We start from the raw sequence: 16,489 nt of genomic DNA on the forward strand, positions 1-16,489 counted from the left end.
AGATCTTAGAGAAGAGTAGAAAATAGTAAGTTTACTATTCCATAGGGTCTAAAAGGGCAAAAGTACATGTGGTAACTTTACAAGAACCCTATAACCCAGAGAAAATACACTAAGGTCAAGAGACTACACATTCCTATATATTACAGCCGGGAGCAAAGCTCGCCGGCTAGAGTATCCACTTCGCTATTTTTTTGGCACCAAAACGATGAACATCGAGTGGACATTATCCTGTATAGCCTCTCGACAACTCCGCACGTCGACATCACGATGCTTCCAGAGGTCGAGCGCGTTTGGATCAATAGCTGTGGGAGGGAGAGGCGGCGCTTGGATCTTTTTCCTTGCCGCGTGATCACGTTCCAATGGCCAAAGATGCTTCACATTTTTCTTTCCTATAACAGGAATGGACGACTCGGTCCTATATGTTACTATATTATTCTAGAACCTAGGCATCGCCTTCTCCACGTTGAGAAAAAGCAACCGCTGCGTTCGACAAAATGACATGGTACATGGTGAAGGAAGCGGCGACAATGACAGTGCCGCCGCTCATCCCACTGTGTCTCTCCTCGCTTCTTCGATAATAACTCGGTTATATTCTGCAGCCAGGGTTCGTGGCGCGCGCAGCTCGGCTCTCCAGCTTCAGGGCCACCGCTTCGTCGGCCTCTTTGGACTTGCCCACCGCCAACTGCGCTGAGTGTAGGCATCTGCTATTGGCAACATAACTCTCCCAATATTTCCAACTTCACTGTTTTCTAAGAATCTGCACATAACCTGATTAGAGATTCACGGATGCAAATCAGACCATTTTTCAGCACGGGCAAAGATGAGTGAAAGCGCCAGTAAACCAATTAATTTATCGAAACCATATAGAAGACACCGAGGCCAAAAATGACAACCATATAGAAACAAAGACGGGAAAACCTACATGGCCAGAGCACGGAGTAGAGCATTGACGACATGGAACACTCAGAACCACGACGCTCGAACGGGCAGCTCACCTACGAACGTTGCACACGATAAAAGCAACACACGTTCCAGACTACCGCGCTTTGGCCCGATCCGCAGCAGAAGAGCCCTACAAAGGACACAAAAAAAATGGCGAACAATCGGTGAGCAGATCGGAGCAGAGAAACTATACGTTGGCTAGCCCTATACACTGGGGGCTCGGCGATGGATTCCAGAGGGAACAGGAGCCCCTCGCAGCTAGGCCCTATAGAACCGAGAGAGGGGAAATGAAATCCGCTGTCGAAGGCCAGATATAGGTGGTTGGCGGTACCTACACGATGACCTGGAACAGCAGCAGCAGGACGACGGCGCTGTGCGAGTGCTCAACGGTGAGAAGACCGGTCGCAGATTTTTTGGAGAGGGAAGAGGAGGGGATTCCACATGGCCGCAGGGAGCAGATGGATGAGGGGCGAGACGTAGTCGTACTCGTGGAGCCAAATCCGACTGCAGGCACGACGAGTTTGGCGACCGCCGCAGCATGACGAGGATGGCGACCGCCGCAGCACGACGAGTTTGGCGACCGCCGCACAGCACCGCAGCCCGCAGGAGAGAACCTGCCCTTGCACGGGAGCACCGCGCGAGGATGGGCCTCGGACAAATACTGTTCCCCACAACCACAAGACTGAACTGCACAATGCGCCAGGACCCAGCGGCGAGTGCTCAACGGCCAAAAATCGCTTGGAACAGGAGCTCGGACTCGGACACGAACACGGACACTGCGTGGAACAGGAGCTCGGACACGGACTCTGGACGCTTCAATCCCGTGTGACTAGGTAATATATATTTATCGTGCAATCACTTCGGTTCAGTCTCTATGATACAACATCCGCAGTTCCGTCTCTCGTGTTCAACGGTAGTATCTCTACAACTTTACTCGATTTCTTTGTTACACCAAGATGTTAGGATACCAAAACGTCGTTGGGGGAGATGACTGAAGCTGAAGAGTAAAGCGCTAGACGTGAAAGATGGTGGAGTAAAGAAAAAGAAGAAGTACCAGCGTGAGGAGTCGTCTCAGACTGAATCTGATAAGAATGGAGATGAAGGGAATCCACATCCTAACTATGACCATCTCACACCAGCAGAGCGCCGCTATATGGAACAGAAGCATAAGATCGACATGCAAAAGATGGCCAAATTCGCCAATAAGTCACACAGGGACCGCATGCAGGACTTCAACCAGTACCTGGCTAAGCTCAGCGAGCACTACGACATCTCCAAAGTTGGTCCCGGCTAACATGCCCAACCTAGCTGTGTTACGCACAAACAATTGTATGTTGTGTGGGTCTATCTAGTTTTTTGTTAGCATTTTATGTATCGTTTTATAATTGTTGTAAAACGACTTGTTGCCACCAACATACAATATTTATTTTCAAAAGCTTGTTCTAAGTATTTTGATCCCGTGTTTAAGCCTTTTTTGTTGCCCGTTTTAGTTGCATTCATTTTATTCAAAATGCGATCCGCTTTTGATATTTTTAGGGAACTCATTTTCTTTCAATACATTGGTAGAGTTTAACAACAGATTATGCCCAAATTTTTCTAGGTCAACATGGCCTTCAATTTGGGAAGTGGGAAATAAGGGTGGGATAATTTGATTCCATGTTTGGACAATTGAATTGAAGATAGGGATAGATAAATAAAGACTACACCCATCCCATGCCCCCCTCCTTTTGCCTCAACCCATTTTTATTTCCCTATCCAATCTTGATGAGATCACTCCGGAAAAGATATGTATTTGAAGAGGTATTCTAAAAGAAATGTCTATTTCAAAAACAGTAGCGTCGATGTTCTCTATTGGAGCTTCTTCCTCTAGATACAGATTCGTGATAAACGAAATCCTCCTAACTCCCATGATATCCTTTACCAAACTGGCAAGGGGATCTTCTTCCTGATCAAATCATAAGGAGTTGGGTTGATCAGAGTTGAAAAGTTGTGGGCAAGTAAAAGTGGAATAATAAAGAGATGTGGAGGTATCGTGGTGATGAAGATTTCACCATGGCCATGCACTCCCAGTTGCTTGAGATCACTTGGCAATCGATCACCAGTAGCTTGGCATCTCTTCTTAAACACTAAATCTCAGTTCAAGCATAATTAAGAAAAAAATGTGAACCTATAGGATAGGCACCTTTTTTTAATAATGGCCACAATTTAAGTATGATCTGAATAAAGATGATCTAGAATGTGTACAAGAAGCAATCATAGAACTTTTAAGACCATAGATGGGTGTATTGTTAGGGTTGATAATGTGCTCCAAATTTTACACTATAAAATTTAATGATCGGATCGGATTAGGATCGGGTCCTATTTCTATTCATTTTTGAACTAAAATTTATTTAGTGCCCTACTATTTTGTGAAGAAGCATTTGGTTCACGATCCATTACCACCCCTATGTATTGTTGGTCACTCGTTTTAATTCTTGAAAGACATCAAAGCGAGACAACACAATTAAAAACAAGGACCTTCTCCCCTTCAATGTATCTTCAGGGTTTTACATAAATTGATGAGAAGGTTATTAAGGTTGAAATTTGGTTTAAGCCTTAATTTGGATCCACAAGTCCGTAACAACCGCTAATTTTGATCAAAAACATGAAAAACTTCTATGCAACGTAGTAGACGTGGCCAAAAAAAAATGACTCGACAATGGATTCAACTCAAACATATATAATATTTGTCTGGTCGACTAATACCTGTGTATCTAGATGTGAAGCCCTTGGAGGATTGAAATATAAACTTTGCTTTCTTCTATATTTCCTGGTAAAATAAAGTGAATTATATGACATAGGTCACCTATCTCTCTATATTATTATTACTATAACAGGAGGCGCGCTTTGTGCGCCCTCCTCTTCAGGAACCTCTTGCGACATACGCGCAACAGTGTTATGTTTGTCTATTCTCACAAACACAAGAAAGGAACACAACTGATATCATACATATTTGCATATACCAAAGTAGGACAACAACATATGTTCCATACAAGGTTCAACAATTCTGACCATCCATATGTTACACCACTCGGTCATGTTTCACGTCTACCAGCCATCATAGCTCGTGTACACTAACATGACTCACCATGGTAGACTCGAAACATAAACATCCTATGCTAGCCAAACCATCTACACATGGCGCTAGAAAAAACATTTTAATCAAAAGATTGCGGAAGGGCTTCTAACTAAGTTGGTTAATTGTTTTGAATGGCTTAAGATAATCCATGTGTGATGTCTTACCCCCAAGTCGTCAAGGTTTTTTTTAATCAAAAGACTAAACTTAAAACAAAACTAAAGCAACAACATCCTAAGGCTCCTTTTAGTTTGGTAGGTATGGGAGGGGATTAAAAGATGTCAACGATGATTAGATGTCCTACAAGTCAAAATTCTCCTCGCCTGAGTCACCTCCTTACCTTTATACAATAGAAAGAAGGTGGTGGAAGGAAGGGGAGGAAGAACAAAGGGCTGAGGTGGCCACGGGCACTGCGATGGACAGATGCAGGGGAGGGCAGAGCAGCAAGGTCACTGAGGAGGGGGAAGGCAGAGCATGCGGCGTATCAAGCACGTGCACATCGTTGTTCACTGTCCGGGAGCCAGCAAAATTGATCTTTAGGTACACAGAACAATAGCACTTTGCAGGAAAATTTTAATTTCGTCCAAGTGTCTTATTTCACGGTTACAACTATTATCAGGATTTTGATAGCTAATCTAATCTAATTCCAGCACCAGCCCCCAACCCTAAACCTCATATGTATATATAAAAACTGAATAAGAGAAGAGGGAGCCCCCCCAACTCTTGCATCTCTGGAGATCACGCCTCATTAACCAATCTTCTTTCTTGAACCAGTGTGTTTCCATTTAGCTCCTGATCTCTTGTGCATCCGATGAAGGTACCAACCTTCTCACCGACAATAGCCTTTGCAATGTTTCCAGGCTCTTGCAAGTTAAACACGACAACTGCATAATGACATGACAAGTTGAAATCTATAAAAATGAAATGAAAAAAAAAATCAATACAAAGTCAAACAGATAGCGTCCATACTGGGAATGTTGTTTTCTTGGCATAGTGTAATAGCAGTCATATCCATTACTGAGAGATCTCTTGTCGTAACTTCATGATAGCTCACAGTCTCCAGAAGGCGGGCATTTGGATTCTGCCTGGGGTCCGCATCATACACACCATCAACATTTGTTGCTTTCAGCACTACCTCTGCATTGACTGCTCACATAATAATAGCGCATAAAAAAGGTCAATGGCACAATAAACTAAGCAAAAAGAAAAACCAACGAAACAGGGTTGTTCATCCGAGGACTAGTCTAGGAAAGCTAAGTTCAAGCCCACACGATGATAGCATGATTCCATAGGCACACAGCACCTTGTGACTAAATGACTGCTTGTGTAAATATGTAGTAAACAGAGTCAGTGAAAACACATCCCAACACAAATTTTGTGCAAGTTGCAGAACTGTGGCAGGAAATCAACTATTCAATCCACAGCTTATATATTTCACTTAATCTGCACCAAAATGTTCTCAATATATCATCATACAACTAAAAGAACAAGGTAACAAGTACATAGATAGCATAAAGTGTTGCCAAGAGAGAGTCCTAGTTAGTCAAATGACCAGCAAACTATAGTACAATAACTACTGCTTAAGCAACTATTTTTAAAAGTGAATGAATAGACATTCCTGCAAGCATGTTTATCAAGATCTTTTTAATCACAATAGTTCATCAGTGAAGAGTAGAAGATGGACTCACTTTCGGCACAACGGAGAGCAGCAGCTGTATCAGTCGTGAAGAATGGGTTCCCTGTTCCAGCAGCAAATATGACAACTCTTCCTTTCTCTAAATGTCTGACAGCTCTTCGGCGTATGTATGGTTCTGCAACTTCTGACATACGGAAGGCAGTCTGGACACGGGTCGGTATTCCGATGCTCTCCATCGTCGCTTGAAGAAATATAGCATTCATCACAGTGGCCAGCATGCTGAATTAGGAAAGCATAATAAGATGTACTGTTGTTTTAATAGTACCAAAACTATACAACTGGTTATCACAAGAATGCCTTCCAGAATGAACAGTAGAGTCACAAAATGTTACAGGAAGATAATAACTAATAAACTACAAGTGGCTTGGAGCTTTGATGAAATGGCAGGTTCCTTAAAACTATTTGCCCTTTCCACTCAGTGAACTATTTTGATGGAATACTCCAGAAAATTTACAAGCAGCTTGAACATTAGGCATGAATAAATGTGTTGATATTAGGCTCACTTTTTGTTTCATTATTTGGCTTAGCTATATCATACTTTATTGCATTCAACTCCTTTTTAAATCTACTTAACAGCTGAGCATAGAATAAGGGCATTGAACATCTTACCCGATGTAATCCGCAGATGAGCGGTCAAGCCCACTACATCCAGCCCAAGAGGCCCCACGGAAGATATTGCCACCGCCAACAACAATAGCAACCTGCAAGGGCTCTCACATTTTTTAATGCACATCATGCGATTGCTTTAGAGAAAACAAAAGGTAAATCACACACACACAAATACACATCCAAAAGCACTTGATAGGAATGCAACAGAATTGAGCCATTGAGATAATGCCTACTATTAAAAAGATGTACTAGCACTCTTTACTTCATCAATTCTAAACCTTGAACCAAGTAATACAAGATGTAATCAATAATGAAATAAAAGACAGGAGGGCACCTCTACACCTAGTTTGGTGACAGAAGCAACTTCTCTTGCAATAGCCATTGTAATCTGCAATAGAGCACATGTTCACATCAATTTCCATGACCCACTCATATAAATCGTCTGCTGTCAGTGTTTAAAGATGCTCCACCAAAAGAAGATTAACCTTTGGGTCGATGTTTTCTGTGTGATTCCCGGCAAGAGCTTCCCCACTTACTTTGAGCAATACCCTTTTCCATCTATATAGCCTTCTGGAACTAGAAGAATCTTCATCGAATGTAAAGCTGAACGGCAGCATCAGTGACGTTTGATTTCTGAAAAACGAAACAAGCATGAGTTTGAATGACAAAATCTAATCCAGAATTACATCGAGGCTTCAACATGGAAAGGAAGTAAGTAGTACAAAAGTGGCTCCATAAACGAAGAAACTCGTGATAGGAAAGTTGCTGATTACACAGAAATGATCCAGCCACAATGTTGCACTTGAGTACCTCTAACATGCATATGTATAACGTTTTATTGCTGTTCATTTCACACAATGATGGTTATAGTCTTATAATAAAGGGACAATTTCCTATATATCACTGTAATTTTGCTTAGTACCTTATTTGCCACTATATATACTCTAATTACTTATATGCCACTCGGATGCAATTTCTTATTTTTTTTTATACCATCGTCAATGATATAGAAGAGATTATAACATACAATTTTCTTACCCTTCTATGCCACGTCACTGGCAGTGACATGCATCCGAGTGATATAGAAGTGATTAATACATTTATGATGTCAAATCAGATATTGGACATACGAAGAATTTTCTCTATGATAAAAGGTAGATGCCCTTGTTATGCTAGCCTCCTCTTCAACTTTTCAATTAGCAGTCAATGATCTATAGCGCCTGAGGGAAACAGACATCTTGGGAACTAGTACAATCAACTACAACGCACCTCGTATAACAGCCCAACAAAATCACCATACCACACACGCGTCACCCACGGCACAATATATAATACGTCTGCTATCACATCGAGCACGTGAAGGTGTCGCGCCAAAAAAACGGCGCGGGTTTCCCGCGGAATGTAAAGCTGCGTACCCTGAGTTGGAGGAGGAGCTGGAGCCCATGGCGGCGCAGGCGCGGCGCTTGGCGGAGAGACAGAGCGGAGCGGCGACGGGATGGGCTCTCCGTCCGAGAGGAGGGAGCATAGGAGACGGAGACCGTGGCGAGGGGAGGCGCGGGAGAAAGGTAGCAGGCCCCGCGGCGGCGGCAGAGGCGGCCATAGTTGCCTGTGGCCGGCTGGCCGCTGGAGCGAGTGCGGCAAGCAGCCGTCGATCTCCGGGATGGGAGGACAAGCAAGGACTGAGAGGATGATCAGGAAGGAGGGGAGATATTTTTTCTCCATTTTAAAGGATAAGGACTCGGGTTAAATGGGCCCGAAATGTGAGTTGCAGCTGGGCAGCACTATTTCGAGCAGCTTTCACCTCTTATCTTTGTATCTCTTATTTTAAACTCTACTCTATAAATAGTGTTATTTATAATGTAAAAATATGTTTTGTACGGTTATATATCTGATCTTTTGAACACAGTTGTTGTTCGGAGACCAAACACAAACTTGATCATATAGCAAAGCTTTAACCTTTCTTTCATGTTGGCTAATTACATAGATCTATAGCCAAAGGGACCTTCGACCCAGCGGTCGTTCATAGCAAGAAACAACAACAACAAAGGCCTCGTGACGGTTGTCAGCAACCAAGGCCTTCGTCGCTACGTCACCTTAGGGCCTTCAACTCCACTCATTCGTCCAAGTGCAGCGAAGGATTCCGCATTGTGAATACTCCAAAGGTGGCAGAAGCTACACGTCGGCCCGTTGTGTTAACCAGATGGCACATCGATGGGCCCACCTATCAGCGTAGTTGGCGGTTATATTTGGTGTGCACCGACCGCAGCGCATGCGGTGCTGTAATTAACCAATTACATGGAATATTTCTTGGATATAGTTGGTAGCCGAGGGTAGGACCCAACTTTGGACCACCTACCCCTGTACGTGCCTATAAATATCCTGTTCTGTAGCGGGATAGGACACGCATAACAAGAAGCTACAATTTCCTGTCATTTGTCTTGTCGTGCACATGAGCTCTATCCCACCATCTTTGAGTGTTTGGGTCCACCTGACAGAGTGTTGTGTGTGTCAGTGCCCAACATTTGACGCCCATCGTTCATGTGACGAAGACTATTCCCACAATGCCTCCCAAAAAGACCACTCGGTCTAGCTCACCATTGAACGAGCCAGAGCAGCCCTCACCGTCAAGAAGGGCAAGCTTACCCTCGCTACTGACCAACCCCTACCACAAAACCCGAAGGCCACCAACGATTCACATGCCGAGGGCCATGCCATAAAACAAAAACAAATAACCACCTCCACCGAACAAGAAGGCGAGGTCCACACCACTAGTTCAGAAAACTGTGGAGACCCCCTCCCAAACCCAAAAAGTCTACCCTACAAAGCTAAAGTTTGGCCGAATCTGACAAGGAACTTTCCTTCGCTCCCCAGGTTTTAACACCGCAGTAGGCCACCAGCACCAACCATTTGGAATGCCTCCGAAAGACAATGATAAAGACCTCCAGGATGGCATGGACCTCGGTATCCACACCGAGAAACAACTATTACTCAAGAGCCTTCGCATATGCAAGGTTGAGGCACACCGTAAGCCAAGGGACCCTTCACACCCACAAGGTTGAGGCACAGCGTAAACCAAGGGACCCTTCATACCCAGGAAGCTCCAAAACATGGTCGCGAACGTCCTTTATCGCAAACCCAAATCCACAATATTCAACAGCTCGAACACACCCATCACAATTATGACCAAAATTACTAGTCATCAAGAGGTGATAGACCACCCAGGAGCAGGGGACTTGGATGTGGTCCACCTCGCAAGTACAAGCCCTACTGCATTTTTCTTGACTAGTCACTCAACCAGAGACTGACGCGCATGGAAAAAGGGATCTCCCAGAGCAGCCAGCGAAGGCCATAGCCCACATATTCCAACCACAATTCCAACACTCTCAGCAAGAAGCATACAACCATTACCAACAGTACCAACCAAATTACCAACCACTGCCATCACACCTAGAAAGGCTACAACTACCACCCCCCTCCGCATCCAAACCACCAAAGACAGTTACCCCCTCCCCACCAAAGGAAGAAGAGTGCTACCCTCAGCTACTGGTCCATGACATAATAAATGTAATTAACGGAAGCTCCAATATAGACTTCGACACGAAAAGACAAAGAAGAGAGTACTATCGAAGTGTCAACCATGTCGCTGCCAACGGGGCAGTCGTCTAGACCAAGTGGTTGCATATCCCCCTTTTTGAAACGAGCGATGCCAGCCTCCTCAATGCCCCACACACCGATGCCATTGTCATCAGCTGCAACATGACAGGATGGGAAATTTGCAAGGCCCTCGTCGATAACGGCAGTCAGACCGACATCACATTCCTCCACGCCTTCGAGAGGATGGGCATAAATCCAAATCAGCTACAACCTACAAATTATCCCATGTTTGGATTCGGAGGCAAGACCAATTCACCCCTCGAGAAAATTATTCTACCACTGTCCTTCAGTACTGTCCCAAATGCACAGACCGGGCAGATCACCTTCGGTGTCATTGACGTGTGGTGTATCCATACAATGCAATCTTAGGCAGGGGGCCATCAACGCCTTCGAAACAACAATTCATGAATTATACTTGTGCATGAAGATCCTAGGTCTCGGTGGAGTCATAACAGTCCTCAGAGATCAGGAGAAAGCCTGCAACATAGAAAGGGACTTCGTCCCCGATCAGCGAAATGTTCATTGTTTGGGCGCTAGTACGCTGACCCATACTCAAGAACCGCCAGCCAAGACTGACAAACACCATAACCCCATCCGAAGTGACAAAGGGCCAAGAAATTACCCCTCGATATCGTGATCCCCAACCACACTATGTTAATTGGTGAAGGCCTAGCCCTGTAGAAGGAGGCTAGCTTGCTCGACTGCCTAAGCAGAAATAATGATGTCGTCACCTGGTTGTCATCTGACCTAGTCGGAGTAAGTTGGAGCATTATTGAGCACATAGTGCATATCAACCCCTCCGCCCAGCCTAAGAAACAACGACTCCGCAAAATGTTAGATGAGAAGATGAAGGCAACCAAGGCCGATGTTCAGCGGCTCTTAGATGCAAAATTCATTGAACCAATCGACTACCCCACTTGACTTGCAAATGTTGTCATGGTCAAAAATAAAAAATGGCAAATGGAGCATGTGCATCGACTTCACAAGCTCAAACAAAGCCTGCCCTAAAGACGGGTTCTCGCTTCCCCCCATCGACAAAATTGTCGGTTCTACAGTAGGTTGCCAGGTCATGTCCCTCCTTAACTATTTTCTGGTTACCACAAAATATTTCTCAGCGAATAGGACAAGGCGAACGCCAGTTTCATCACCCCCTTCGACACTTATTGTTTCGTGAGAATGCCCGAAGGCCTCAAGAATGCTGGGTCCACTTTCTCTAGGCTTACTCAGTCCATACTTAAAGACCAGGTCGACCAAAATATATTCATATATGTTGATGACATCATTGTCACGAGCAAAAGCAAAGCAGACCACCTGGCAGATTTGGTGGAGACCTTCGCTAACATGAGAGAGGCCAGACTTCGGTTGGACCCAGAAAAGTGTGTCTTCGGCATCCAAAGGGGAAAGGTCTTGGGGTACCCAGTGTCATGAAAGGGCATTGAAGCGAACCCCGATAAAATCAAGGCCATAGCAGAAATGCATTCACCAAAAATAGTGAAAGAAGTCTAGAAGCTGACAGGCCGCATTGCAGCCTTAAATAGGTTTATTTCAAAGTCAGGTGAGCGAAGTCTCCAGTTCCTAAAAGTATTGCAAGGTGCCAAGGATTTTGCCTAGGGGCTAGAGCAAGCAACAATGTAATAATGACTTCACTATCATTGTGGATTTGGTGATTGTGATGCGCTTCTGTGCTAGTTGTGTTTTGTTGGCCATTGTCTTTGTTCGGCGAGAATTAGTGTGAAACGCTTCCCTCTCCCCCTTTGTTGATTTGGGGCAAATGCCAGACCTTGGATGGTTTTACTATTATTGTATGGGTTTCTATACCCTCTGGTGTTTTATCGCATTTTAGGTGTATTCGCCTAGATTTTTATTTCAGTCTTGCGTCACCCTTCGATGTTTTTGGCACCCGAAGTTGTCTTCGCCAAGATTTTATTTTAATTTGGCTTCGCCCTTAGGCGTCTTTGCCCCCGGAGGTGTCTTTGCCAAGATTTTAATTTAATTTGGTGTCGTCCTTAGGCGTCTTGTGTGCCCGGAGGTGTATTCACCAAGATTTTATTTTAATCTGGCTGTGCCCTTAGACGTCTTTGCATCATAGGTGTCTTTGCCAAGATTTAATTCACCATTAGGCGTCTTGTGTGCCCGAAGGTGTCTTCGCCAAGATTTTATTTTAATCTGGCTGCGCCCTTAGGCGTCTTTGCACCCAGAGGTGTCTTTGCAAAGATTTTCTTTTAATCTGGCGTCGCCCTTCGACGTCTTGTGCTCCCGGAGGCGTCTTCGCCAAGATTTTATTTTAATCTAGAGTCGCCCTTAGGCCTCTTTTTGCACCTAGTGGTGTCTTGTCGCATGCTGTGAACGGGTTTTACCTGGTGTGACGATGACTGTCTTCGTGGTCGAATGTTGGCTTTGAGAGCCTTTTCTGCCATAGCACATCACTTGGGGGATTTTAGCTGCTTTATTACAAGGCTCTGCCTTATTGAAAATCTCACCCCTTTGTGAGGAAAAGAGTGTGGGCCCGCATGTTGTTTAAATATTACATGGGCGTTCGCGGGCCCTTACAGTTGAAGTTGTTTTTACACAATTTTTTTTTTGTAGATTATCCATGCTCCAACTGTGTTCCAACTGTAGGCCTCTTTGGCTAGTTAGTCTGTAGGCATATGATGAAGTCTTCTTTGAAATGATGTAGGGTCCCTCCCATTTTGGTTCAAGCTTTCCTCTTACTTGTGTTCACGGTGTCCAGATGAGGACTAGGTCTTCTTCATCAAGCTCTTTGGCTTTGACAGACTTTTCTCTCCAAGACTTGGTTGCTTCTTGATATCTTGCAATTGTGTTAAGGGCCTCGACTCTGTGGCCTTCAAGCAAGTCTTTGTCCACAGGTTCGTCAGTCTCTGGTGTTGAGCTATTTTCCACTCTCGGGGATTTTAACTTTAGCTCTTACGGTGTCATTGCCTCAGTGTCATACCTGTACATCAGCTTGAAAGGTTTGAAACCTGTGCATCTGGTCTCTGTTGTGTTTAGTCCCCATACGACTTCGGGAAGCTGGTCGGGCCATTTACCCTTTGTGTCGTCATGTAGCGTTTTCTTGACCACCGTGAATTTTTTCCGTTTGCTCTTTCCACTGCATCGTTGGACTGGGGATGATACGTAGAAGCAAAGTTTACTTTGGTCCCGACTGATGCACATAAATCCTAGAATTTCTGGCTTCAAACTATTTACTGGTGTCCACGATTATTTCGGAGGGGACCCCAAATCTGCATATGATGGTCTACTAGAACATTTTTGGGTTGTGTTTGATGTTATGACAGAGACTGTCTTTGCCTCTATCCATCTGGTGAAATATTCCACTGCGACGAAGGCATACTTCAAGTTCCCATGAGCTGTTGGGATGGGGCCGACGATGTCTATGCCCCAACGTTGCAGTGGCCAAGTGGGGACAATCAGCTTGGAATTCTGCGAGCCCCCCTTCGCAACTTTGGGCGATATTTTGGGCGTCTCTTACGATTTTGGGACAAAAGAAACCAAGCCGCATAGTCTCGGAAGCGAGGGATCTTGGGTTGACATGGCATCGAGAGAAAGTTTGGTGGACCTCGGCCATCAGCTCTCTGCCTTCGTGCCTGGCAGTGCATTTGAGGAGCGACTGGACAATTCCTTGCATGTATAAGTTGTCTTCGATGAGAATGTACTGGCGGCATCTATATGCAAGCCTGGATTCTTCTGAGGGGTTGGATGGGTGGTAGTGTCCTCGTAGATAGGATATTATCTAGGCCCTCTAGTCTTCTTGGCAGATCATACCGATTGATATTGCTTGTAAGTCTAGGTGTCTAATGAAGGGTGTTTCGGTGACCTAATAAAACACATCGGAAGGTAAGGGGTCTCCCCTTGCAGCGGCCTTCGCTAGGGTATTTGCTTCCTTGTTTTTGAGCAATCAATGTGCTGGACTATGAACTCTCAAAATTTCCTTTCAATACTCATCATACCAGACATATATTGTAGCAAAACTGACTCTCGTGTTGCACAATCCTTCTTAATATGATCCACAACTATTTTGAGTATGTTTTGATGAAGTGGGTTTGTCGGCGTTTCGACCCCGGGGGTCCCTGGACCGACGAGTAAATTGTCGCCGCGTGTCCCAGCCCAGATGGGTTGGCGCGAGACGGAGCACGAAGGGGGGCAAAAGGAAGGGGAGACAGGCGTAAAGGGGAAACCCGCGGCCTTCGTGTTGTCCTGCGCCCAGGTCAGGTGCACTTGCAGTAGGGGGTTACAACCGTCCGCGTGGGAGAGAGCGAGAGACTCTACGCGTTGTCCCGTTCCCCCGCGCGGCCAACCTTCTCGTACGAGAGCCCTGGGCCTTTCTTTTATAGTCGTAAGGAGAGGGCCCAGGTGTACAATGGGAGATGTAGCAGTGTGCTAACGTGTCTAGCAGAGAGGAGCTAGTGCCCTAAGTACATGCTGTCGTGGCAGCCGGAGAGGTTTTGGCACCCTGTTCATGTGATGTCGTGGCCGTCGGAGGAGCGCTGGAGCCTTGCGGAAGGACAGCTGTCGGGGTTGTTGAGTCCTTGCTGACGTCTCCTTGCTTCCGTAAGGGGCTGAGAGCCGCTGTCGTCATGGAGCACGCGGGGCGCCATCATTATTTGTTTACCGGGGCGAGCCCGATGGGACGCCGGTCTTGTTCCCCGTAGCCTGAGCTAGCTAGGGGTAGGGTAATGATGGCCCCCCCCTGTGACGTGGTCGGTCCGAGCCCTGGGTTGGGCGAGGCGGTGGCTCCTCCGAGGTCGAGGTTGAGTCTGTCTTCCGAGGTCGAGGTCGAGCCTGAGCCCTGGGTCGGGCGAGGCGGAGACCATCGTTTGAGGACAAGGCTGAGTCCGAGCACCGGGGGTCGGGCGAGGCGGAGTTCGTCGTCTTCCGGAGCCGAGGCTGAGTCCGAGCCCTAGGGTCGGGCGAGGCGGAGTTCGTCGTCTTTCGGAGCCGAGGCCGAGTCCGAGCCCTGGGTTGGGCGAGGCGGAGTTCGTCGTCCAGGGCCGAGACGAGGGCCGAGCCCTGGGGTCGGGCGAGGCGGAGTTCGTCGTCTTCCGGAGCCGAGGCCGAGTCCGAGCCCTAGGGTCGGGCGAGGCGGAGTTCGTCGTCCGAGGCCGAGACAGGGGCCGAGCCCTGGGGTCGGGCGAGGCGGAGCTTCCTATGGCGCCCGAAGCCGGACTTGGTTGCTGTCAGCCTCACTCTGTCGAGTGGCACAGCAGTCGGAGCGACGTAGACGGCTCTGTCTTCTTGTCAGGCTGGTCAGTGGAGTGGCGAAGTGACTGCAGTCACTTCGGCTCTGTTGACTGAAGGGCGCGCGTCAGGATAAGGTGTCAGACCATACTTGCATTAAATGCTTCTGCGATACGGTCGGTCGGTGTGGCGATCTGGCCAAGGTTGCTTCTTGGCGAAGACTGGGCCTCGGGCGAGCCGAAGGTGTGTCCGTTGCTTGAGGGGGCCCTCGGGCGAGACGTGAATCCTCCGGGGTCGGCTGCCCTTGCCCGAGGCTAGGCTCGGGCGAGGCGAGATCGTGTCCCTTGAGTGGACCGAGCCCTGACTTAATCGCACCCATCAGGCCTTTGCAGCTTTGTGCTGATGGGGTTACCAGCTGAGATTAGGAGTCTTGGGGGTACCCCTAATTATGGTCCCCGACAGTAGCCCCTGAGCCTCAAAGGGAGTGTTAATACTCGCTTGGAGGCTTTTGTGCAAGGGGACTGGCCTTTCTCGGTTGCGTTTCGTTTCGGTGGGTGCGCGCGAGCGCACCCGCCGGGTGTAGCCCCCGAGGCCTCGAAGGAGTGGTTTGACTCCTTCGAGGTCTTAGCGCGTTTCGTGATGCTTCGGCCGACCTTTTTGTTCCCTCATGCGAACTGGCCATAGCCCGGGTGCACAGTCGACTCCCAAGTTCTCGGGCTGGTATGTTGACGCTGTCAACGGTTTGGCCGGAGCCGGGTTTGCGAGAGTAGCCCCCGAGCCTCCGCACAGAGCGAGAGGACGATCAAGGACATACTCGACTTTTTTACATACGCCCCTGCGTTGCCTTTCCGCAAGGAGGAGGGGGGGGGGGGAAGCGCCATGTTGCCCTCGGAGGGCGCCGAACATGGTGTCTCCAGTGAGTTGCTAATGGGTAATCCGAGTGGACGCCCGTGCCCCATTCGTTAGGGGTCGGCTAGTGGCCCGGAGGCGCGCTCCAAAACTACCTGCGGGTGATTTGCCGGACCCGGTCCCCTTTTGACGGGGTCCGAGGGCTCGATGCCTCCCTCTGACTGGATTTCGTTACAAGATCATTCCCGTTGGTCTCGGAAATGTCCTAGGGTACCTCGGGAGCGTAGCCCGAGCCTTGGTTATGTATCGAACGTACCCAGGGTCATCCCTCGCTCTGCGTCTGAGGCGGCTGTCGAACCCTTCGGGGCCAGCCTACGAACCCCTGATCAGTAGTGGGCGCGGAGCCCGAGTGGCCTAAGGCGGCCGTT

General features: G+C 47.3%; 2 protein-coding genes across 2 annotated transcripts; both read right to left on the reverse strand.

The window, feature by feature from the left end:
- Positions 1-361: 361 nt before the first annotated feature.
- On the reverse strand, positions 362-1,622 carry LOC100192640 (uncharacterized). Its single transcript, NM_001137854.1, has one exon. The coding sequence runs from the start codon at positions 1,480-1,482 to the stop codon at positions 1,201-1,203; it is 282 nt and encodes a 93-aa protein (NP_001131326.1). The 5' UTR covers positions 1,483-1,622; the 3' UTR covers positions 362-1,200.
- A 2,997-nt stretch (positions 1,623-4,619) lies between these two features.
- LOC100282859 (uncharacterized) lies at positions 4,620-8,056 on the reverse strand. The gene is made up of 7 exons (NM_001155765.2): positions 7,778-8,056; positions 6,848-6,995; positions 6,697-6,750; positions 6,363-6,454; positions 5,746-5,972; positions 5,027-5,203; positions 4,620-4,941 (listed from the first exon to the last, which is right to left on the reverse strand). The coding sequence occupies exons 1-7, from the start codon at positions 7,960-7,962 to the stop codon at positions 4,796-4,798; spliced, it is 1,029 nt and encodes a 342-aa protein (NP_001149237.2). The 5' UTR covers positions 7,963-8,056; the 3' UTR covers positions 4,620-4,795.
- Positions 8,057-16,489: the final 8,433 nt, after the last annotated feature.

The sequence above is a fragment of the Zea mays genome, chromosome 3 (genome assembly GCF_902167145.1).
Source record: "Zea mays cultivar B73 chromosome 3, Zm-B73-REFERENCE-NAM-5.0, whole genome shotgun sequence".
NCBI lineage: Eukaryota > Viridiplantae > Streptophyta > Magnoliopsida > Poales > Poaceae > Zea > Zea mays.